Source organism: Callospermophilus lateralis, chromosome 3, assembly GCF_048772815.1.
Source record: "Callospermophilus lateralis isolate mCalLat2 chromosome 3, mCalLat2.hap1, whole genome shotgun sequence".
Taxonomy (NCBI): domain Eukaryota; kingdom Metazoa; phylum Chordata; class Mammalia; order Rodentia; family Sciuridae; genus Callospermophilus; species Callospermophilus lateralis.
In genome coordinates, this window is record NC_135307.1 from 64,615,359 (window position 1) to 64,640,130 (window position 24,772).

General features: G+C 32.5%; 1 protein-coding gene across 5 annotated transcripts in view; it reads right to left on the reverse strand.

The window, feature by feature from the left end:
- Nucleotides 1-24,772, reverse strand: part of Gphn (gephyrin) — a 598,126-nt gene that overhangs the window by 268,039 nt on the left and 305,315 nt on the right. For all 5 annotated transcript variants that reach the window (XM_076850343.2, XM_076850346.1, XM_076850344.1 and 2 more), the window contains one exon: nt 17,989-18,083. In XM_076850343.2, the coding sequence (XP_076706458.1) occupies nt 17,989-18,083 (95 nt within the window). The remainder of the gene's footprint in view (nt 1-17,988; nt 18,084-24,772) is intronic.

Consider the following 24,772-nt stretch of genomic DNA (forward strand, 5'->3'; position numbering starts at 1 on the left):
AAGTGAAGTTAGCCAATCTCCAAAAAACAAATGCTGAATGTTTTCTCTGATATAAAGAGGCTGATTCATAGGGGGTTTTCCAGGGGGAGCATGGGAGGATTAGAGGAACTCTTGATAAGACAAAGGAGTGAGAGGGGAAGAGAGAGGGCATGGAGGTAAAAGATGGTGGAATGAGATGGATATCATTACCCTAAGTACATGTATGAAGACACGAATGGTGTGAATATAATTTATATACAACCAGAAATATGAAAAATTGTGTTCTATATGTGTAATATAAATTGTAATGCATTCTGCATTATATACAACAAATTAGAATAATAAAACAAATAAATAATAAATAAATAAAATAAAATAAGGACAGTGAAGTCAGACCTTTTCCTGTACCACTTTCCACTGGGTTATTTCATTTGGTTTTGTAGTCTATTTAGATTTTCCACTTAGAATTTGCATTCCTTCCTGGGATCTGTTAGCCATAATCTGCATATGTGAAATTTTTTCCCAGTTTTGACAGATGTCTAATGTCATGCTTCCATGTTTCTACTTCTTAGTACCATAGAAAATAGTGTTAAGTGCTCTAAATATCTGCTAAGCACCACCTATTCATCTATCTACCTTTTCCACAAAAGCACTGGTTGCCACTGATCACTTTACTTTCCTGATAGTTTTACTTTTTCCAGAATGTTGTAAAATTGGAATCATATTTTAGGAATAATTTTCAGATTACCTTCTTTTACTAAAGTGTATGCATTTAAGGATCTTCCTGTCTTTTAGTACATTGATAGATTTTTGTTTGGACCTACGTTTTCAATTGGGAAAATACCTATATTGTTGTTTATTTGCATAAAAGTGATTTTTTTCAGGTATGTAACATACCTGGAAAGTAATCTAAAAGGACAGAGAACTAAAAACCACCGCTAATCATTAGGATAGAATTTATGAACATTCCACTGGATTAAAAAATATACATTCTTATGGCCATGGAATGTTCAGAAAAATAATGTCTTGGACCTATATATATATTAATTTATTATTAATTTAAAAAATTTAATTTATTATTATTATTATTTTTTTTTGAGGTAAGGGAGGTTGAACCCAAGGGCCATCTTCCACTGAGCAACATTCTAGTCTTACTTAAAAGAAAAAAAAATTTGTGAAGAGTGACTCACTAAGTTGCTAACATTGACCTTGAACTTGCTATCCTCTTGCCTCAGCCTTTCAAGTTACTGGAATTATAGGAGCGTACCAACACGCTTAGCTGGATCACAATAAGTTTAAAAGATCTGAAATCAAACAGATTGTCTTCTCTAATCACAGTGGAATCAAGTAAGAAGTAAAAAACTTAATGATAAATAGGAAAATTATATAAACCTGGAAACTAAACCATAAACTTTAGAATAATCCATGAATTAACGAGGAAGGCTCAAAAGAAATGAAAAATATTAAAATGAATGAAAATGCAAAGACAACATATCAAATTTATGATGTACCCAAAGCAGTACTTCTCATGCTTACACTAGAAAAGTCCAAATCACAAATATAAATTCCCACTTCAAGTATGTAGATACAGAGCAAAACAAACATGAACCAAGCAGAATGAATGAAATAATAAAGATAAGAGCAAAAATCCAATGAAATTTTAAATGAAAATTAAAGAGAAAAATTAATGAAATAAAATCTGGTTATTAAAAAAGAATCAATAAAACTGAAATAGTCTAGTATTGAAAAAGAGAATATAGAAATTACCAATTTAAGAGTAAACAGTGATGTTAATATAGACCTTGAAGTAAAAAAAAATGATAATAATAGGATACTACAAGCAACTTTTAATACATAAATTAGATAACTTAAATGGACAAATTCCTAAAAAAGTATAAAATGTCAAAATGAAATTAAAAAATAAGTAGTTTAAATTTCCAATAAATCAATTTCTACTGGAAAATAAATCTCCAGGCCAGTTGGCTTTGCTAGCAAATTTTATGAAATATTTAAAGTAAAAATTGAAACAAAATATGAGAAAACATTTACTAATTTATTTTATATAGTCCATATAGTTTATAAGTCAGTAATTTGACACTAAAATCACATAGAGCACAAAAATAAAACTACACACCAATATTTCTAATGTCTGCCAATGTAAAAATCCCTTAAAAAGTTTCAGAAAATAAGGAATAGTGTGTAGGATGTACTTCCTCAGTTTGAAAAAAAGCTCAATAAAAATGAAGAATGAGAAAGTAGGTTTCATTCCAGGGATGCAAGGCTGGTTCAACATATAAAAATTAATAAATGTAATTCACTACATAAATAGAGCAAATGACAAGAATCACATAATTATCTCAAAAAATGCAGAAAAAACATTTGACAAAGTACAACACTCACTCATGTTTAACACGCAAGAAAAACTAGGGATAGAAAAAACTTATATCAATATTATATAGATACATATGACAAATCCAAGGTCAACATGATGTCAAATAAAGAAAAACTGAAAGCATCTCCTCTAAAAATAGGAACAAGACCAGGATGCCCACTTTCACCAAAACTTTTATTCAACATACATGTTGAAACTCTAGCCAGAGCAATCATGCAAGAGAAATAAATTGAAGGGATATGCATAGGAAAGAAGAGCTCAAATTATCTTTGGCTGATAAAATGATCCTATATTTAATAGACTTCAAGAGCTCATAAAATAATTAAGCAAACTAATAGGAAACATGATCGCACTCATCAATCAATCATGTTCCTATACTCCAGTAATGAATCTGTTGAAAAAGAAATTACAAAAATGATTTCATTCACAATAACCTCAAGAAAAAAAGATAAAAGATAGAAAAAGAAAAGAATATATTTGGGCATCAATCTAACAAGAGTCAAAGGACCTCTACAATGAAAAATATAGAACACTGAAGAGAGAAATTGAAGATCTTAGAAGATGCAAAGACCTCTCATGTTCTTGGACAGGCAGAATTAATATTAACTGAACTGTGATACTCCCAAAAGTGTAATACAGATTCAATGCCATCCCCATCAAAATACCAATGACATTCTTCACAGAACTATAAAAAGTAGTTCTGAAATTCATTTGGAAAAATAAGAGACCTAGCCAAAGCAATCCTGGAGTATGTAAAAACATAGATGTGTAACCGATGTGATTCTGCAATCTGTATGGGGGGGCGGTAATGGGAGTTCATAACCCACTTGAATCAAATGTATGAAATATGATATGTCAAGAGCTAAGTAATGTTTTGAACAACTAATAATAATAAAAAAAATTTATGCTGGAGGCATCATAATACCAGACCTCAAATTATGCTACAGAGCTATATCAACAAAACCAGCATGTTATTGGCACCAAAATAGGCATGAAACCCAATGGAATAGAATAGAAGATACAGAGACAAACCCACATAAATAAAATTTTCTGATACTAGACAAAGGTGCCAAAAAGATATGTTGGGAAAGATAACCTTTTAAACAAATGTTGCTGAGAACAATGAAAATCCATATGTAGAAGAATTAAATTTGACACCTGTCTCAACCTGCACAAAAGCAACTCAATGAGAAATTGGACCAGAAACTCAGCAAGTACTAGAAGAAATGTAGACTGAACATTGTACCACGTCAGCATACGAACTGACTTCCTTAATAACATTCCTAAAGTACAAGAAGTAAAATTTAAAAAAAATAAATGGATGGTATCAAATTTAAAAGCTTCTGCACAGCAAAGGAAACAATTAGGAGTATGAAGAGAGAGACTACGGTATGGGCCAAAGTCTTCACCACTGGCTCCACATGTAGAGCATTAACATCCAGAACATACAAAGAACTCTTAGTACCAAAACCCAAACCAAACCATAAAACCAAACAAAGCAAAACAAACAAATGAAGAAATTAAAAAAAAAACAAAAAAACAAAAAACAAATAACCCAATACTAAATGGGCAAAAGAACTAAACAGACACTTCTGAAAAGAAGAGATACAAATGATCAACAAATAGATGAAAAAATGTTCATCATCTATAGTAATCAGGAAAATGCAAATCAAATATGCACTGATATTTCATCTCCCTGCAGGCAGAATGGCAATTATGAAAAAAACAAATAATAATGAATGTTGGGGAGGATGTGAGGAAAAAGACACACTTACACATTGTTGGTGGTACTGCAATTTAATATAATCACTTCAGAAAGCGAGGCAATATGAAGATTTCCCCCAAACACTAGGAATGGAACTACCATATGACCCAGCTATCCCACTCCTTGGTATATATTCAAAGAGTTTTAAGTCAGCATACTACAGGGATGCAACCACTTGAATGTTTATAGCAGTACAATTCACAATAGCCAAGCTATGGAACCAAACTAGGTGCCCTTCTACAGAAGAATGGAAAAAGAAAATGCGGTATATGTACATAAGGTAGCATTATTCATCCATAAAGAATGAAATTATAGCATTTGGCAGTAAATAGAAGAAACTAGAGACTAGCATGTTAAGTAAAATAAGACAGTCCCCCAAATTCAAAGGTCAAATGTTATCTGTGATATGTGGAAACTAATTAAAAAAAAAAACAAGAGAAGAAAATAGAGAGTACAGAATGAAAGAAAAAAAAAGAGTGGAGATCAGTCGAGTAGATAAAAGGGATTGAGGGAGAAGAAGGTGGTACAGAATAGAGGGAGACCAGTTGAGTGAATCTGACTGATATTTTGTATGTACATACATGAATATAGTACAGTGAATCTCAATATCAAGCATATCCACAAGACACTAATTAAAATAAAACAAACAACAACTACAAATTATAGAAAGATCAGTAGAATAGAGGGAGAAGAGGGGGGGGAAGGGGAAGTTCTGTGAGCTGAATTAACGCAATTATAGTCCATGCTTTTGTGATTATGTGAAAATGTATCCCAGTGTTAACTAAAACTAAAAAGAATCAATAGAAATTTAAAAAGTAGGGGCTGGGTTGTGGCTCCGAGATAGAGCACTTGCCTTGCATGTGTGAGGCACTAGGTTTGATTCTCACCTCATATAAAAAATAAAATAAAGGTTCATTGACAACTAAAAAATATTAAAAAAATAGTTTTTTTTAAATTAAAAGAATGTACAGATAACATTGTACTTAATTTTAAAGACTACACATATTCCCCCTAAGATCAGGAAATAGGCACAGATGTCCATTCTCATCATGGCTATGCAGCATAGTTCCAAAAGTAACAGACAGCACAAGGAAGAGAATAAAAGGCATACAAATAAGAAAGGAAATATGGAGAGCAGATGAGACCCGGGTCATTGTCTGATCCTGCAGTGTCAGTAAAAGCCAAGCCTGGGAAACAATCCTTGTCAAAAAGGTAAGGATGTTAACAACCTTGACACTTGGCTCTGATGCTAACTAACAGTTATCAGGCATTCCACTACAATTGGCTTCCTGGGTGCTTCCTAGCACTGTAACAGCAGGATAGCCACAAAATTGTTTCTATCTCTGTAACTTTTTAGTGCACAAAGAAGCCTCTAGATAACTCATAAGCCTTGAACAATTTATAATGCCCTATAGTTAACTTCCTGATTATGTGACCCTACATAATAAACTTGTGGAGCTAGTTCTGGGTCACTATTCCTCCATCAGAGTGCAGTGTCTCACCTGGCCACAGCTTTACTTAAAAATGTCTCTCTGTTTTCTTTGTGTGTTTTTCTCCATCTCCAGTTGCCCCTACTCGAGATCTTTTGTTGATGCTGCACAGGTTGCAGCAAGGAAGAACTAAAACTAGCCCTTTTTCAGATATAGAAATTTCCAAAGAATAAAAGCAAACAAGCAAGCAAAAAGAAAACAAAAACCAAACAAGCAAACAAAAACCAACAAACACACAAACCCTAAGATTAAACCCTCCTAAAACTAGTACTATCAGGTAAGAAAGCTAAACTATGAATATCCAATGAAATATATAGTAGCAATGACTATGTGATGGACACTGAAATTAAAAATGCCATTTAATAATGATTCAAAGCAAAATAAAATACATATGTGTAACTCTAAGAAAAAAAATATAGAATGTGTGTGCTTAAAATTGAAAAATACAGATTAAAGAAATGAAAGACAGGGCTCGGGTTGTGGCTCAGTGGTAGATGGCTCGCTTAGCATGTGCAAGGCCCTGGGGTTCAGGTGTGGTGGCACACGCCTTTAATCCCAGTGGCTTAGGAGGCTGAGGCAGGAGAACTGAGAGTTCAAAGCCAGCCTCAGCAAAAGTGGGGTGCTAAGCAACTCAGTGACACCCTGTCTCCACATAAAACACAAATAGGGCTGGGGATGGGGCTAAGTGGTCCAGTGCCACTGAGTTCAACCCCTCCCATAAACACACACATACAAACACACACACACACACACACACTTTTAACCCATTAAACAGTTGATGGACATTTGTGTTCTACTTTTTAGTTTATTTGAATAATGTTGCTATGGACATTGATGTACAAATATCTATTAGAGTACTTGTTTCCAACTTTCTTGGATATTCTCCAAAAGGTGGAATTGCTGGCTCATGTGGTAATTCAATGCTTTTTTGGTTTGGTTTTTGGAAATGCCATATTGTTATACCATTTTACACTATCATGAGTGATAAATAAGATTTACAATTTCTCCACAGCTTCTTTAACACTTGTTTTCTTTTTTCAAATATCACCATGCTAATGGATGTAAAGTGGTATACCATTGTATTTTTATTTCCATTACCTAATGACTGGGGACGTTGAAGATCTTTTTAGATGCTTATGTGTCCTTTGTACGGTTTCAGAAAATATATGTTCAAGTTCTCTGCTCATCCCCCCACTTTTTCATTGGTGCATTATAATTATACATAATAGTGGGATTTGTTGTTACATATTCATATATGATATGATAAGACAATTTGATTAATATTATTCCACAATATTTCTATTTTCCCTCTCCTCCATTCTCCAGTCTCTTTCTTCTACTCTCTCCCTTCAATTTTCATGAGATGCACCCCTCCCTTTCTTTTCCTTTTCCCCACTAGCTTCCACATGTGAGAAAACATATGACCCTTAACTTTTTGCATAGCAGTCATACTAATTTACAATTCCAACAACAAGGTAAAAGTATTATTCCCCTACCCCATCCTCTCCAGCATTTGTTAATATTTGTATTTTTTTTATTGATTGTTCAAAACATTAAATATTTGTATTCTTGATGGGTGCTTTTCTAACTGGAATGAGATGAAATTTCAGTGTAGCTTTGATTTGTATTTTCATAATTGCTAGAGATGTTGAATATTGTTTCCATGTATTTGTTGGGCATAATACAATGTAGTTCATTTACCCATTTATTGATTATTTTTTTTGGTAGTGTTTTTTGAGTTCTTCTAGCTTCTGAATATTAATCCTCTAAGAAGAGTAGATAGCAATGACTTTCTCCCATTTTGTAGGTTCTTTCCTCATGTTCTTACTTCCTTTGCTGTGCAAACCTTTTTGTTTAATGCTATCCATTTATTATTTCTTGGCATTGTTTCCTGAGATTTAGGAGTCCTATTGAGGATATTGTTGTCTGTGTCTATAATGTTGGAGTGTTGACCTTACATTTTCTTATAAGAGTTGCAAAGTTTCTGTTCTAATTCTTAGGTCTTTGATCCATTTTGAGTTAACTTTTGTGCAGAGTAAGAGATAGGGATCTATTCTTGTTATTCTAAGGGACATCCAGTTTTCCAACCACATTTGCTAAAAAGGCTATCTTCTGTGTAATGTATGTTTTTGGTACCTTTGTCAAAAAACAGATGACTGTCTCTGTGTGGGTTTGTCTATGTGTCTTTTATTCATTTCAGTTGGCCCATGTGTGTATTTTTAGGCCAATACCATGCTGTTTTGTAACTTTAGCTCTGTAGTATAATTTGAAATTTGGTATTATGATGCCTCTAGCGTTGCTTTTTTGGCTTATAATTGCTTTGGCTATTCTAGGTCTTTTATTCTTCCAAATGAATTTTGGGATTGTTTTTTCTAGTTTTGTGAAGAATGTCATTGGTATTTTGATGGGGATTGCTTTGACTCTCTGTTGCTTTTAGTAATATGTCCATTTTAACAATATTAATTCTGCTTATCCATGAATATGGGAGGTCTTTTCATCTTGCATTGTTTGATTTCTTTCTAGAATGTACTGTTTTCATTGCAGATGTCCTTCTGTCTCCTTCAAATCAATAAAACCTTGATTTGTTTTATTCCTAGTTTTTTTTGAGAGGGATTATTGCAAATGAGGTTGTTTCTTAGCAGATTCATTATTGGTGTATAGAAAAGCTATTGCTGTTTTGTATCTTGCATCTGTCCATTTATGTTGTTGAATTGAAGGGTTGTATAGACACATATATTTTAAATATTAATTCATTGCTAAATATTGAATTACAAATATTTTCTTGATTCTGTGGGTTGTCTTTTTACGTGTTGACACTGTCCTTAGATGTACAGTGATTTTTTAACTTTCATGAAGTTATATTCAATAATCACATGACTGCCAAATCTGATGTCATGAAGGTTTCCTCTTGTGTTTTCTTCTAAGAGATTTATAGTTTTCACTTTTATCTATAGTGAATTAATTTTTGTACAAAGTGATTAAGGGTTCAATTTTTCATTCCCTTACATGTAGTATTCAATCTTCCCAAAAATATTTGTTGAAAACACTGTCCTTTTGCTATTCAAATGTCTTAATACCTTATTAAAAATAATTTGACCCTGCATATAAAAGTTTAAATATGAACTGCCAATTGTATTCTGTGCATCTGACTTTATGCCAGTATCACACTGTTTTGATTACTGAAGCTCTGCAGTAAGTCTGAAATCAGGAAATATGAGTTCACTAACTTTGTTGTTTTTTTTTCAGATCGCTTTGACTATTTTGGATTCCTTGAGATTCCATATATATTTTTAAATAAATTTTTCAATTTCTGCAAAAACTGTCATTTGGGTTTTAACAAAGATTGCATGGGTATCATGGCATGTTAACAATATTATGTCATCCATATACATGGATGTCCTTCCATTTATTTAGGCCTTCTTTAATTTCTTTCAGCAAGTTTTGTAGCTTTCAGTGTATATGTGTTTAATTTCTTTAAGTTAACTCCTAAGTCCTTAATTCTTTCTGATGATATGGTAAATGAAATTGACTTTTAAAGATATACATGACAGGGGTTGAGGTTGTGGCTCAGAGGTAGAGCACATGAGTGGCATGCATGAGGCACTGGGTTTATCCTCAGTACCACATAAAAGTAAAATATATTGTGTCCACCTATGACTAAAAAATAAATATTTTAAAAAAGAAAAAAACAAAGGATATATATGACAGTAGATTGAACTTTGACATATTAGATATACATGGAGGATAATTTATTCTAATAAGGATCCCATTCATGTGGGTATACATAATGTGGAGTTTCACTAGTGATGTATTCATTATGAACATAGAAAAGTAGTGTCCTACTTATACTACTGTCTTTCCTATTCCTATCCCCCCTGTCTTCTTTCATTCCCTGTGTCTAATTCAATGAATTTCTAACCTTCGCCCCCAGCCCCCTCTTTGTTGGGTGTCAGCATTCAGATATCAGAGATTATTCAAATTTTCATTTTGGGGAATTGGCTTATTTCTCTTAGCATAATAGTCCCCAGGTCCATCCATTTACCAGCAAAAGTCATAAAGCCATTCTTTTTTATGGCTGAGTAATATGTATATACAACACATTGTCTTTATCATCTATTGAAGGACACCTAGATTGGTTCCATAGCTTAGCTACTGTGAATTGAGCTACTATAAATATTCAATGTGGCTGTGTTGGAACATTTTACCTCCTTTGGGACCGCAGCCATTATTGGGTGTTGGCTGAGGCGGCCTCATGGGTTCTTCCAGAGCATTTCTGTATATGTGACCTGGCTGGATTGGCGTTTGCGGGCTTTTGACCTTAGCCCCGCCTAATGCCTAATGGTTTAACCTGAAATCTGCCTAGGCCCTTAGTGATAGTGATGTAACTGCCCCCTATTGGTTCTCGCTACTGTCTCTTCTTACCCCTTCCTTCTATCACTATATAACCTTGTCCCTGATACAATAAAGTTGAGATTGCTGTACCTCCATGGTTGACTCAACTCGACTCGGTGTGATTCTTGGCCAGGCTGGGTGGTGGGCCGGGTCGCGACACTCACCCTCTTGCTCAGATAAGGGAAGCACCAGCTGGTCTCGTGCATTCCCCAAATCTTTGTTGGAGGGTGGTTCCAACAGCTGTGCCACTGTAGTATACTGTTTTTAAGACCTTTGAGTATATGCTTAAATACCCAAAGTGGGATAATTGGGACAAATGGTAGTTCCATTCCAAGTTTTCTGAGGAATCTCCATACTGCTTTCCAGAGTGGTTGGGCCAATTTTTAGTCCTATCAGCAATGTGTAAGAGTACCTTTTCTCCCGCACATCCTCACCAACATTTGTTGTTATTTATATTCTTGATAATTACCATTCTGACAAGAGTAAGATGGAATCTCAGTGTGGTTTTAATTTGAATTTCTCTAATTGCTAGAGGGGCTGAACATTTTTTCATACATTTGTTGACCATTTGTATTTTTTCTCTTGAGAAGTGTCTGTTTTGATCTTTTGCCCATGTATTTACTGGATTATCTATCTCTCTCTCTCTATATATATATATTTTTTTTTTAATGTTAAGTTCTTTTAGTTCTTTATATATCCTGGAGATCAATGTTCTTTCTGAGGTGGCAAAGATTTTCTCCCATTCTGTAGGCTCACTCTTCATGCTCGATTGTTTCCTTTGCTGTGAAGAAATTTTTTAGTTTGATACCATCGCATTTATTGATTATAGATTTTACTTCTTGCACTTTAGGTGTCTTGTTGAAGAAGTTGGTTCCTAAGCTGACATGATGGAGAGTTGGGACTATACTTTCTTCTAGTGGGTGCAGGGTCTCTGGTCTAATGCCTAAGTCTTTGATCTACATTGAGTTGAATTTTGTGCAGGGTAGGGAATAAATTTCATTTTGCTATGTATGGATTTCCAGTTTTCCCAACACCATTTGTTGAAGAGGCTCTTTTCTCCAAAGTATGTTTATGGCGCCCTTGTCTAGTATGAGATAACTGTGTTTTATATGGTTTTTTCTCTGTATCTTCTATTTTATTCCATTGGTCTTCATTCGGTTTGGTGCATATACCAAGCTGTTTTTGTTACTATAGCTCTGTAATATAATTTAAGGTCTGTATTGTAATGCCTCCTGTTTTACTTTTCTCGCTAAGGATTGCTTTAGCTATTCTGGGTCTCTTATTTTTCCAAATGAATTTCATGACTGCTTTTCTATTTCTATGAAGAATATCATTAGAATTTTAATAGGAATTACATTAAATCTGCATAGTGCTTTTGGTAGTATTGCCATTTAAAAAATATTTATTATTTTTTTAGTTGTAGTTGGACATAATACCTTTGTTTTATATATTTATTTTTATGTGGTGCTGAGGATTGAACCCAGGGCATCACACATGCTAGGCAAGCACTCTACCACTGAGCCACAACCCCAGCCCCTTATTGCCATTGACAATATTAATTCGCCTATGCAGGAGCATGGGAGAACATTCCATCTTCTAAGATCTTCTTCAATTTCTTTATTTAGTGTTCTGCAGTTTTCATTGTAGAGATCTTTTTAAATTTCTTAAAACTATCTTTATTTTATTTATTTATTTTTTTATGTAGTGCTGAGGATGGAACCCAGGGCCTCACACACACTAGGTGAGCTCTCCACCACTGAGCCACAATGCCAGCCCCTGTAGAGGTCTTTTGTTAGATTGATTCCCAAATATTGTTTCTTTTTTTTTTTTTTTTTTGAGGCTATCATGTATGGGGTAGTTTTCCTAATTCCTCTTTGAGTACATTTATCATTGGTGTATAGTAATGCAACTGATTTATGGTTGTTAATTTTATATACTGCTATATTGCAGAATTCATTTATGAGTTCTAGAAGTTTTCTGGTGGAGGTTTTTTTTTTTTTTTTTTTTTTTTTGGTCTTCTATATATAGGATCATGTCATTGGCAAACAGGGATAGTTTAAGCTCTTCTTTTAATATTCATGTCTCTTTAATTTATTTCTTTTCTCTAACTGTCTAGCTAGAGTTTCAAGGACTTTGCTGAATAGAAGTGGTGAAAGAGCGCATCCTTGTCTTGTTCCAGGTTTTGGAGGAAATGCTTACATTTTTTTTTTTTTTTCCATTTAGAATGATGTTGGCCTTGGGTTTAACATATATAGCTTTTACAAGTTTTAGATGTATCCCTAGTTTTTCTAGTGTTTAACATGAATGGATGCTGTATTTTGCAACTATTTTCTTACTTTTGTTTGTCATTAGATGTTGGTATAAAGAATCACAACTGGTTTTATATGTTGATTTTGTATCCTGGAACTTTGTTGAATTCAGTTATTAGTTCTAATAGATATAGTGGAATCTTTAGGGTTTTTTACACAAATCATTGCTACAAAGGCACTTTTGGTATCTCTTTCTAATTTGTCTATTTTAAGTTTCTCTTTCTTGCCTAATTGCTCTGGTTAGAAGTTCCAACACTATGTTGAATGGAAACAGAAAACACAGGCCTCCTTACCTGTTACTGATTTTAGAGACAACCTTTTAGAACTTCATCAGTGAGTACAATGTCTGTTTCAGCTTTTTCATATAAGGCCTTGTTCATGATAAGGTAAGTTTCCTGTATTCCTAGTTTGTGGAGTGTTTTTAATTATGAAAGTGTATCGAATTCTGTCAAATTCAGATTTTCTACATCAACTGAAATAATCAGGTCAGTTTTTTCCCCTTCATCCAGCTATTGTGCTATATTATATTGATTTATTTTCATATATTTTATGGAACTATCCTTGCATTCCAGGGATAAGCTACATCTGGTCATGGTGTATAATGATTTTTAATATGCTGCTGAATTTGTTATGCTGTTATTTTATTAAGCCTCTGGCATCAATATTTATAAGGGATACTGGTCTGTAGTTTTCTTTTGGTTTCTCTTTCTGCCTTTGGTTTCTATCAGATCAGTGATATGGCTTCATAGAATAAATTAGGAAGTGTTACCTCCTCTTAAATTTTTTTATTGTTGGAAGAATTTGGGAGGAACTGGTGTTAATTCTTCTTTAAAAGCTTTGTAATATTTTCTATTGAAGCCATGTGTAGTGGTGTACATCTGCAATCTGACCGCCCTGTGAGACTGAGACAGGAAGATGGCAAGTTCAAGGTAGCCTGGGCAACTTGGTGAGACCCTGTCTCAAAATAAAAAATAAAAAAGGGCTGGGGATGAAGCTCAGAAATAGAGCGACCCTGGGTTCAATTCTCAATATTGAGGGGGAAAAAAAAAGAATTTCCTAGTGAAGCCATATAGGTTGTGTGTGTGTGCGTGTATCCCCATATTTTACATGTAAGGAGGCTTTTGATTACTTATTTAATCTCCATACTAGGAATAAATTTATTTAGACGTTCTATATCTTTTTGATTTAGTCTTGGTATGATTTATGTTTCTAGAAATTTGTCCATTTCATTTGGGTTATTCAATTTGTTGGCATACAGTTGTTTATTTTTTTAATAGTCTTTTTTATTTCTGTGGAATCAGTAGTAATAACTCCATTTCATTCCCAATTTAATCAATTTGAGTCATCTCTCTCTTTCTCTTTCATCAATGTAGCTAAAGTCAGTTTTGTTGAACTTTGTGAAGAAATAGCTTTTGGTTTAGACGAGTTTCTGTATTGCTTTTCTACTTTCTGTTTCATTTATTTCTGCTCTAATCTTTGTTATTTTCTTATTCCTGCTAGCTTTGCAATTAATTTTTTCTTTTAGTACCCTAAGTTGTAAAGTTTTTTGAGATCTTTAATTTTTAATATAAGTATTCACAGTTACAACAGCACTGCTTTTCTGTATACAATAAATTTCAGTATGGGATGCTTTTGTTTTAATTCACCTTTAAGTATTTTTTAACTTCTCTTATGATTTCCTCCTAAACCCATTGATTAAGAGTGTAGTTTTTGCCTAACACTTGATCTAACTTAAAGAATATCCCATGTGTACCTGAGAAGGTGAATATTCTGCTGCTTAGGTATTTTATATACATGCATTAGATCTACTTGGTTTATTGTATTGTTCAAATCCTGTATTTCTTTAGTTTATTGTCTAGTTATCTCTCCATTATTGAATCTTAAGTATTAAATTCTTTAATTATTATTGCATAGCATTCCTTTAATTTTGTCAGTCTTTGCTTCATCTATTTGAATTGCCTGTTATTAAGTACATATATGTTTAAAAGTATCATAGGTTTATAAGTATCATATTAGTATGCTGTCTTAAAACTTTCAATAATATATATACTTAGTTGTCTCTTGTAAACTTTTTTGATTAAAGACATTTAGGCTGTTATGATCTAAAGGCTTCTATAAGCTGTCCTAGGGACACTAGCCTGCTGTGGTTCTAGGGGGTTGGGAGATAGCAAGTCCTAAATTAGGGTGAAAGTGATCAAAATTAAATAAAATTTGCCATCAAACTTCCCCTGAAATCTGCAAGCTTTTGAATACATTCCTAAATTCCAAAATAGTTACTTCAGAAATATTTTGCCAGTTCAACTGTTGTACAGTTGGACACATTGCTGATGCTCACGACTCAACCATCTTCTTTTCACATGCATTAAATCTACTTGGTTTATTGTGTCATTCAAATCCTGTATTTCTTTTAGTACCATCACAATAAGTACTTCTTCACAATAAGAGTACTACTAATGTAAATTATTTTAAGTGACACATGTTGTTTTAACAATAAATAGTAAGATAAGTTAATTCAGATATCAAAATTTAAGTTTAGTAATTTTTTGCCCTTAGGAAAAATTATTTTAAACCAATATTAGCATAAATCTATTTTTAACATCAAAGGGAAAAAATTACCTCCTCTTCCCAAACAGAAAATGTATTCGTTAAGAATTTTTAAATTTTATTCTAACAAGATAAAGCATAAAGACCAAATTGGAAATTATGGCAGGTAATAGGATAAATCATAACAAAAATAGATTGGTCCTATTCTATTTCATATATTTAAAAAACCAATTAAGTACCTCATCTAAATGAACCAAACATTTAAAACACAATTGAAAGATGGGGTTAGGATTATGATGGTAAATGCTTCTATAAAATAAAACACTAGCACTCAGTTTTTCTTTTTATAATTTAGATATGTTTCAGTGAATCAACCTATGTAAGTAAGACATTATTTCATATCTATAAGTTATGTGATGTCCCTGAAAAATTAAGTAGAGATCAGAAATTAAGTTAGTGACAAAACTGAGAATAAAACCCAGGATAAATCAAGCTTAATTTATAGCCACAGTGGTTGCGCTAGTATTATTAGTTTAGAAAGAAAAAAAATACTTGATTTTTTAAAATGAATAAGCATAAATGACAGACTCACGGGATTATATGCGGCTATTTTGCAAGCAGTGTAATTAGCTACTGGTACAGAAAGTGCTAGATTTAGCTAAATAACTTGCCAAAGGTGGCACTAAATATTAGGTAATACTAGATATGAACTCAAGTATCTGACCTTAAGGATAAAGTTGTTGCTCTTGGATCTTGTGGTATTGGCCAAGAAGTTAAAAACAGCATTTCTTACTGATTGTTGGCAGATACACAGTATTCTGCCTTACATGCAGAGTCACTACCTAACAACTCTGTATGTGAATAATAGGAAGATTTGAGACTGAAGTCAAAACCTGAATAACAATCCTTAATGAGGCTAGTCTGAGTTTGGAGCTGCAATACTATGATGATGATGGTGTGAATACTTAAATCCCCGAGAAAATACTGATCTCTCTGGCTAGTGGAAACTGAAAATGGGTCCCTACTATCTACAGAGCTGGGGTGAAAATCTTAGTTTTTTCTTTTTTGAAATCGTTTGTCCTTTTGTCCCAAAAGTGTTCCAATTGTACAGAAGAACATGAAAACAAAGTATATTAAGGCTCTGCAAGAAATGTGTTTTATTCAGAGTAAATGGGAAGGAGGGTCCCTAGAAGCTTGTGTGTGAAGTAAAATTCTTGGAGAGGAGAGAATTACAGAATCTGGATACCTTAATTCTGTGTATAAAGTAACTCAAGTCCTGGAAACATCTGTGAGTTGTGAATATAGAGAACACACTCAAAGAAATATATGAAATACCTTTAAAACATAAGTATGTCACTCCTCAAGTCCCAAACTAACTCCTGAAGGTTCATGTGTGCAAAAGTACAAAAAAGTACAAAAAGTTCAGGGAAATATTTCACAGTTACTTTTTTCATAGCCAATGTAGATTACTATCCCTCTCAGATAAATCAGCAATGAACAGAAAGAAAAGCCAGAAGAAGAGAAAGTGTGTATGTGTGTGTATGTGTGTGTGTATACATATATATTTTAAAAATACTTATTATTAAATATGTATATATATAAATACATATTATTAAATATATATGTATACATAAGTTTTATGTATACATATATAAATTTTCAAAACCTTCAGGAAAAAGATGATTGATTTATTCCAAAATACTTAGAAGTAGCTCCTGCCAATTAACTTTTCACATTCAGCAGGGTAGTGCTCAGTAATTATGGGGCTATAGAAAGGGGAGAGACTAACCCAGAAAAGCCTTTCAATAAGAAAAAAAACCAGTTGTTAATTCTATACTATATCAAGAAAGCTATCCTTATGTTCAAGGTTTATCTTAACAGTTGTGAATAAAAATTTCTTCAGTTAAACTGTTGGATCCTCAGTTAAACTGTTTACTTTAAGGTAAGGATCATGTCTTATTTTTCTTTCTATCCTTATAATCCCTCATGTTTATTATGGGACCTGGCAAATAAGTATATTATTATGCCTCCTGAATTAAAATGTTATAATAAAAAATTAATAAGAGATGAAGATTAATTATTTCTTGATTATATCTTATATACCAGTAAAAGTTCTTTTTATGTTCCAAAACCTCTACTTAATTACATAGGAAAAAAGAGATCAAATATAACCCTGGACTACAGAGGTATAGGTAATATCAGTAAGGGTTTTTAAAAAAAGACATAAAAGAATTAACTTGAATTCCTTAAACTCTGGCATGGACTTTTACATATAAAATCTCTACAATGCTATATTAACTCTTGAGTTTTTCTTACTAAATTTAATGTTATATAGTACATGTGAAGTAAAGAGAATATAGTAATTAATGCACCATTTACATTCTCCTGTAGCAGCTGACATTGATGGAATATAAATTAAGTAACCAAAAGAACATCATGAATCACATCCCATACAATTAAATGGATACATTTACCTTTACATTCATACTGCATACAGGATGTAAATGGCTATAAATGATTAAGAAATTCTGAAATCATAAAGTTGCTGTGCATTTCATGGTTGCTCTGAGATCAAGTGTTTATTAATCAATGGTCATTAAATCAACAGATTCTGACTAAGCTGACAGTTCCATCTTAAATGATGTATATTATACTCACTTAGGAGATTTTTTTAATCTAAGAGTTGCTAAAATAGTAACAACTCAGTCATCAGATTGAAGATGGATGTCAACAAAGGTACAATTTAAAGTATATAATTTAATGAAAGTATATATTATTAATATAATAATTTAAATATACCAAATTGCCAAGAGATTATAAACATGAATTGAATTTTTCTTTCATGATTGTAATCAATATTCTCTAAAGGTTTTAACATAATATGCAAAAAATAAGAAAAGAAATAAAAATAAAAAAAAATTTTAAAAACCCAAACAAAACCAAAACCCAGAAATTGAAAATGGCCAAGATCTAGCTAGACAACATACTAAAACTTAAACCAGGAAGAAGGTGTGAACTTAAGTGTTGTGACTGAAGTTTCTTATACTTATCAGTTGGGTTAAACTGCATAGTGGTCTGGAATTAACTTTCTTTGTAACATATTGGTTACTTTCTTACCTAGAGAGCATGCCCAGAGGTGTAACATTAAGTGATCCCATCAGCATTGCCAGGGCCATCCCTGGCGCTTCCCGTTCTATTACTTCTTTTGTGGCCTGTAATTAAAGATTAAATAGAAAACTGAGTGAAATTAGCCAAAAAAGAAGGAAGGCAGAGTAGTAAATTCACTAAAAGATAATTATAACCCAGGCTTTCTTTTATATACATATATATATATATATATATATATATATATATATATTTAATTGTTGGCAGATATTTATTTATTCATTTATTTATTTATTTATTTAATGTGGTGCTAATAATCGAACCCAATTGCCTCACACATGCCAGGCAAGTGCACTACCACTGAGCCACAACCTCAGCCAATAACCCAGGCTTTTTATAAACCATACTTTGTAATTTCTCAAACATCTGTATTTTTTTCAGGATCACTGAATTAAGGGTAAGAACCCACCCCTCCCCCCAAAAAACGAGATAACTTTTATAGTAGCAGTCTTATCATATTCCTTTGGTTTCAATAGTATTTGATAGAAATCACATTTTGCTTAATAACTAAATTCCAAAAATGAAGTCTCAGAGTGTTATTAATAGTTCAATAGATTTTTACAGGGTAAGAAAGGGGGGCATTTTTCTTTGCCTAGTACTCTAGAAATAATTAGTCCATGAAAACCTGAGATCATCTTATACCCCTCCTACTTCTATGATTTTATAATATAATTTAAAGAGACAAGAAGTTATCAAGTCAACTTTACCCATGTGCAGGCTCGAAGAAAAACTCTCCATTTATCATTGATATCAATATAAATTAACCATCTGGTTTTTTTAAAAGAATTAATGAAATTATAGGCTGTATATATTAGGAAATTTAGGACAGTACATTTTAAAGATAAGGATAAGGTAAACCTGGAAGAAGCCAGTGAAGGAGAAAGGAAAATTACATTTTCTAAGGACAGGTATAAAGGCACACCTGGGAGACAGTCCAGATTTGTGCCAGATAACTGCAATAAAGTAAATATCTTAATAAAATCACACAAAGTTTTTGGTTTGTTAGTACATATGAAAGTAGGTTTACACTATCCTATTATCTATTAAGTATAAATAGCCTTACATCTAAAACAGTATATAATTCAAAAATATTTTCTTGCTAAAAATGCTAATGATCATCTGAATGTTTTGCTGGTTAAGGGTGTTGCATTGATATTGATGGCTGCTGTCTGATCAATAGGTATAATAATAATAAAAAAAGTTTGGATAATTGCAAGAATTCCCAAAATGTGACACAGATATGAAGTGAACACATGCTATTAGAAAAATGCTGCTAGTAGACTTGCTTGAGGCAGAGTTGCCACAAATCTTCAATTTGTAAAACAAATAATTCATGCAGCACAATAAATTGAAGCTCCATAAAATGAAGTACACCTATATGTTGTACTACAATGGTAAAGATACATTTTAGGCTAAATGTAGGGGGCCAAAAACATGACTTAATCCATTTCTAGTCTTGTTTTATATAAGTGGAACAATTTACAATAATTGAAAGCAACAAAGGAACAAAGCTTGCAAAATAAAGTTTTCCAGTAAATAAAGGAATATAGAGATATTTTATATCTCTATATAGGAATATTTTTTTAGAGAGAGAGAGAGAGAGAGAGAGAGAGAGAGAGAGAGAGAGAGAATTCTTTTAATATTTATTTTTTAGTTTTTGGCGGGCACAACGTCTTTGTTTTTGTATGTGGTGCTGAGGATCGAACCCGGGCCGCACGCATGCCAGGCGAGCATGCTACCACTTGAGCCACATCCCCAGCCCCAAGGAATATATTGATATTTTAATATTCATTAGACACAGAGTGACAGTTCTAAATAAGATTGTAGCTCTCATAAAAAAATTTTCTGGGCAAAACTTGAGGACTTGATAAAGCAGTGAAAATGCAAATATGTATTAGATGCTAATTGATGTTATAAACAAACTTTTAGAACACATAAATTATTAGTTCACCCCTTAAATTTTTTTTTCAAATATTATTGTTTTTTAGTTTTTTTTCAGGTGGACACAATATCTTTATTTTACATTTATGTGGTGCTAAAAATTGAACCCAGTGCCTCACGCATGCTAGAGGAGCATGCTACACTTGAGCCATCCCCAGCCCGCATCCCTTAAAATTGTATAGGATATAGGACTACTAAAATTGATACAATCTACTGGTTTACCAAATCCCAGCATGTGCAGTATTTAACAACAGCAGAAATTTTAAAAGAAAACTAACAAAGAATACTTCTCAACAAAACCTGTTTAAATAGAGAGGCCATCAGGCAACAGAAAAGAAAACTTTAAATTCTTTTTTTTTTATAAAGTTTTTTTTTTTTTTTTGGTTGCACATGTTCACAATACCTTTATTTTATTTATTTATTTTTATGTGGCACTGAATAGAATCCAGTACCTTATATGTGCTAGGCAAGTGCTCTATTCTAAGCTATATCCCAGTCTAGAAACCTTAAATTCTTAAGTTTGAAAGTGAGTTGCCATCAGTTAAGTTTGTGTTAAGCTAGTACTATCTAAATGTTGTGTTGGTAATATCTATTATGATTTTGAGTCTTCCTGAGAAGGAACACTATTTCTGTGCCATAAAATGCTTTATTAAGGCTTATAATATCTAAAATCTTAGAGCCTCCAAATCAAGCATAATAAGAATGAGAATAATATAAAAGGAGCTGTCTGGATAAATACTTCACTATGTACTTGAAAAAGTCATCCATATAAGCAGTAGCTGACATTTGATAAGTTTGGAGATTGCTTTGGACTCCCCCCACCCCCCGCCCCCAGGAAGATTCAGAATTTTAAAGTCAGTCAAAATTTAAGATGTGGTATTCAGTGTGAGGAAATTAGATCACTGGGGGGTACTGTTTCAGGATGGATTAATCCTAGTTTCCTGGAGTTGTTTCTTGAGAAAATTAGTTATGAATAAGACTGAGCTTGACCACTGCCTTTATGGCTTTCAGTTTTGCTGTGTGATCCCTTCTATAAACAGCAGTTTATAGAAGTTTATACTCCTCTTCTGTGTTTTGATGCAGTCAAGGGAGGCCTCATCAGAGGCTAAACAGACAGGGCCGTCCAATTTTGGGCTTTGAGCCTCCAAAACTATGAACTACAAACTTCTTTTCTTTATAAAATATCTAACCTCAGGTATTTTACTGAAACAAAGAGAAATATGACTACAGAGATCCACATAAAATGATGTATTCCCAGACTAGCACAATAAAAATTGCCTAACAATTGCAATTCATTAATTTTTCTAAATTCTATAAAAATATACCATGTTTTGTCCTGAGGTCACTGAAGAGTGATCTGCCTGGAATATCTATTTTTATTTTTCATAGAATTATCTTATTGAACTTTGGTTATTTTGATATGCAATTGGATCTAATAAAATTGCTCAGTGAAATTCTTATTTACATTATGCATTACTTGAAGTCATTGTTCACCATGTTATACTGTGATCCTCCTTAGAAATACATACAGGCGAAATTTCCTTTAAAGTGTCATAACAAGATATGAATATTCTTCTGTGCTACTAGTTTAAATTATGATGCTCATGAATCAAGTTACCCTGGTAAACAGAAAAATCTATGGATATCTTTCAGTAGGCTTATTAAACACAACCTAGTTTCATTTTATTTTCTCTTGTCCTATATTTAACCTTGGTATTTCAAAAAAATTCTGTTGTGTTTATTTGGGTAAGCCATCATAAATATTTTTCAGGGTATAAAAAATGTATGAATGGGTGGATTGATGAATGTGTATATTCTTTATATGAGTTTTTCATCTTTTTAAAAACATACTCCTGGAAGGATCATTAATTCTGTCTTAAAATCTTCTAGAGAATTTGAGCCTACAAACACAGATTTTGTGTATTTTAGAACATAAAAGAAAAATATATATTGTAGTGATACCATTGAAAGGCATTAGTGCTAATAGTAGTGACATGGTGGGAGAAGCAGAATGTCAAAATTCTCTACAGCACTACATACAATAGGGTATTCTTACAAATACAGTCTTTCTTACATGGGTAGCAACTGTGTCTATTCCAGAAAACAACAGAACACCTTTTTTTCCTGTTTTTATTTTCTGTTCTTCTTAAGCTGTCTGGTGTAGCAGAAAGATCACCATCTGTGAAGTCAGACATAGCTAATGTCCAAGAGAGTGGATGTTGGATCTGCCACAGAACCTAGGGCCATGACCATCACATAGTATGTACTCAATAAATGTTTGTTGAATAAGGAAATGAATCGATAAATGAACCTATTTAGATTTGAAACCTGGCTTTACTTGGGTGCTCTGTGAGCTAGAAGAAAATATTTAACTTTTCTGAACTGTAGTGTACTTATAAGTAAAATATAGATAATAATAAAACATATCTATATTGTTTAAGAGGGTTGAGAACTAAATTAAGTAAGTCACCTAGCACATGGTAGGTATTCGATACACATCAATCTTTTATGTGTTTCTACTTTGCAATTCAACTTACCACTTTACAAGTTTGATCATACCAGAGAACAGGAATAATACGAAAATCCACAAACCACCTAGAAACAGTTGTTGCCTATCCAAAGATGAAGGCATAATGAATGGAGAGCTAAAACCCTAGTTTGAGAGCATTGGTAATTGCAGGGCAGGAAGCAGTACATGGAAATAGTGCAATCTACATTAAGGAAAACCAGCCTAATGAGGTGGGATTGGAAGATGGACAAGAGAGCAAGAGCAGAGTGCAAAGCTTTAAGTGGGGAGGCACAACTAGAAGGCAAAGAGCAAAAAGAATAAAACTTAATTTAGGATGAAACAAGAGAAAAATACCTATGTAAATTGATAGAAAATCCAAACAGAAGAATGGTTTTAAGAACACAGCCTTTTCAATCACATGTATTAGTACAATATGAATAAAGGTTATGTGTGACAGTTAATGTGCAAATAGCAAGAATTCATTATCAAAAGATTATTCATTATCAATGGCAAAGAGATGCTATTAAAAGTTTTAAATTATTGTTCTTAATTAGCTTAAAGTTTGACATCTCATTTTCTTATGAAAATAATTATTAATTATTATTAATAAATTAATAATCATACATTATTAATTTATAAAATTCAGATATCAGTTTTTTGGAATAAGCAGTGTCCAGAATAGTGAGGTTTAGTTTGATCTAGCTGCTCTCTTTAAATGACTTTTATTTTTAACCTCTAAATATTTTCTTAACTCTGAAAGTTGTAAATGCATATGAAAAAAATCACACAGTTGTGATATTTTTCTTGACACTCTGAAGATAACATTCAAATCATAAAGATCCTTCAAAGACTGCTAAGTTGCAAAAATGGTGTCATAAACAGTGGGTTCTGTAGTTGAGAGAGCTTGTTGATGAGGTGCATGTTCACTTTTTAACTTCAGGGGAAAAAATGACCTTAAAAAGTTATTGCTAACAGGCAATGATGTTTAAATACATATAAAAAAAGGGTAGCTAAATCTAAATATGTATACATTTCTTACATGCACAGTGATTCTTTGTGAAAAATAATTTAGTATAGTGCTTTACTTAATTATATGGACATACTTTTATTAACATAGCAGAATAATTTGTGATTTATATTAATATATTTGTTACCTGACTATGTAAATTTAATACAATTTCCTTCTAACAATTATTACAATGCTCTCTTTTGATTAAATAAACATAAATAGCAAAGACTATCTTTGAAACTCCAGCGAATGACTACTAACAACTTTGTTACATTATTAAGGTGAGACATGCTTAGAGCAGTGGTTCTAAAACTTCAGTATGCATCATAATTTTCTAGAGGCCTTGCTAAAACATAAGTTTTTTGGCTCCACTTCCACATATTCCAATTCACAATGTCTGACAGGCCTCAAAATGTGCATTTCTAAAACTTTCCCTGGTGATGTTTATGATGCTGGTCTTAGGACAAATTATTTTTCTTAACTAGCTTAAAGTTCTATATCTCATTTTTAAAATTATAAATTATTAATTTTTAAAGTTCAGACATCAGTTTTTTGGAATAAGCAGTGTCCAGAACAGTGAGGTTTAGTTTGATCTACAACATTTTGAAAGCCATGCTGCTGATGGAAGGAATGAAGTGAATCATGTATATCACTTGGTCTAATCTTCACAGATACTCTATAAATGTGAGAATCCTTCATCAGAGTCAAATATAGACCTAGTGAGAAAATAAATAAGATGAAAATAGGCAGTTTACTGAGTTATATTTCATTACTTCTTTCCAGTAAGGCAAATAATTTAATTTTATATTTAAAAAAGATTATAATAAACTAACAATTCTGAGGTTGCTCAAGTAAGAATCCTATGGTATACTGAAGCTATCCTCAAAGTATTTTTTTTCTTGGGACTACACATGATGGATAAAATTTACACATAGGACATCCAGGAATGTTCAAGGAGTGTCAGCTATAAATCTCCTTTCTATTCTCATTTAGGAAACACACCAGAAAAGAATAGTCATGCTACTACAATAGCAATATTGAATCTACTTTAATTTAAACAATTGATTTGTAGATTTCATTATTTTCATATTTGTTTCAATCAATCTATTTTCTAGATAGTCATAATAAATGACTGAATGTGGAAAAACTACTGCTAGAAAGAAAGAAAAGATACATTCAGGAAATCAAGGTAATTTAAAGTTTCTGTACGAGATTAAATTTTTTTTTAACTTTAAAAAAAAACAGTATCCCAAATTTACTTGGGAAATATAATCTTT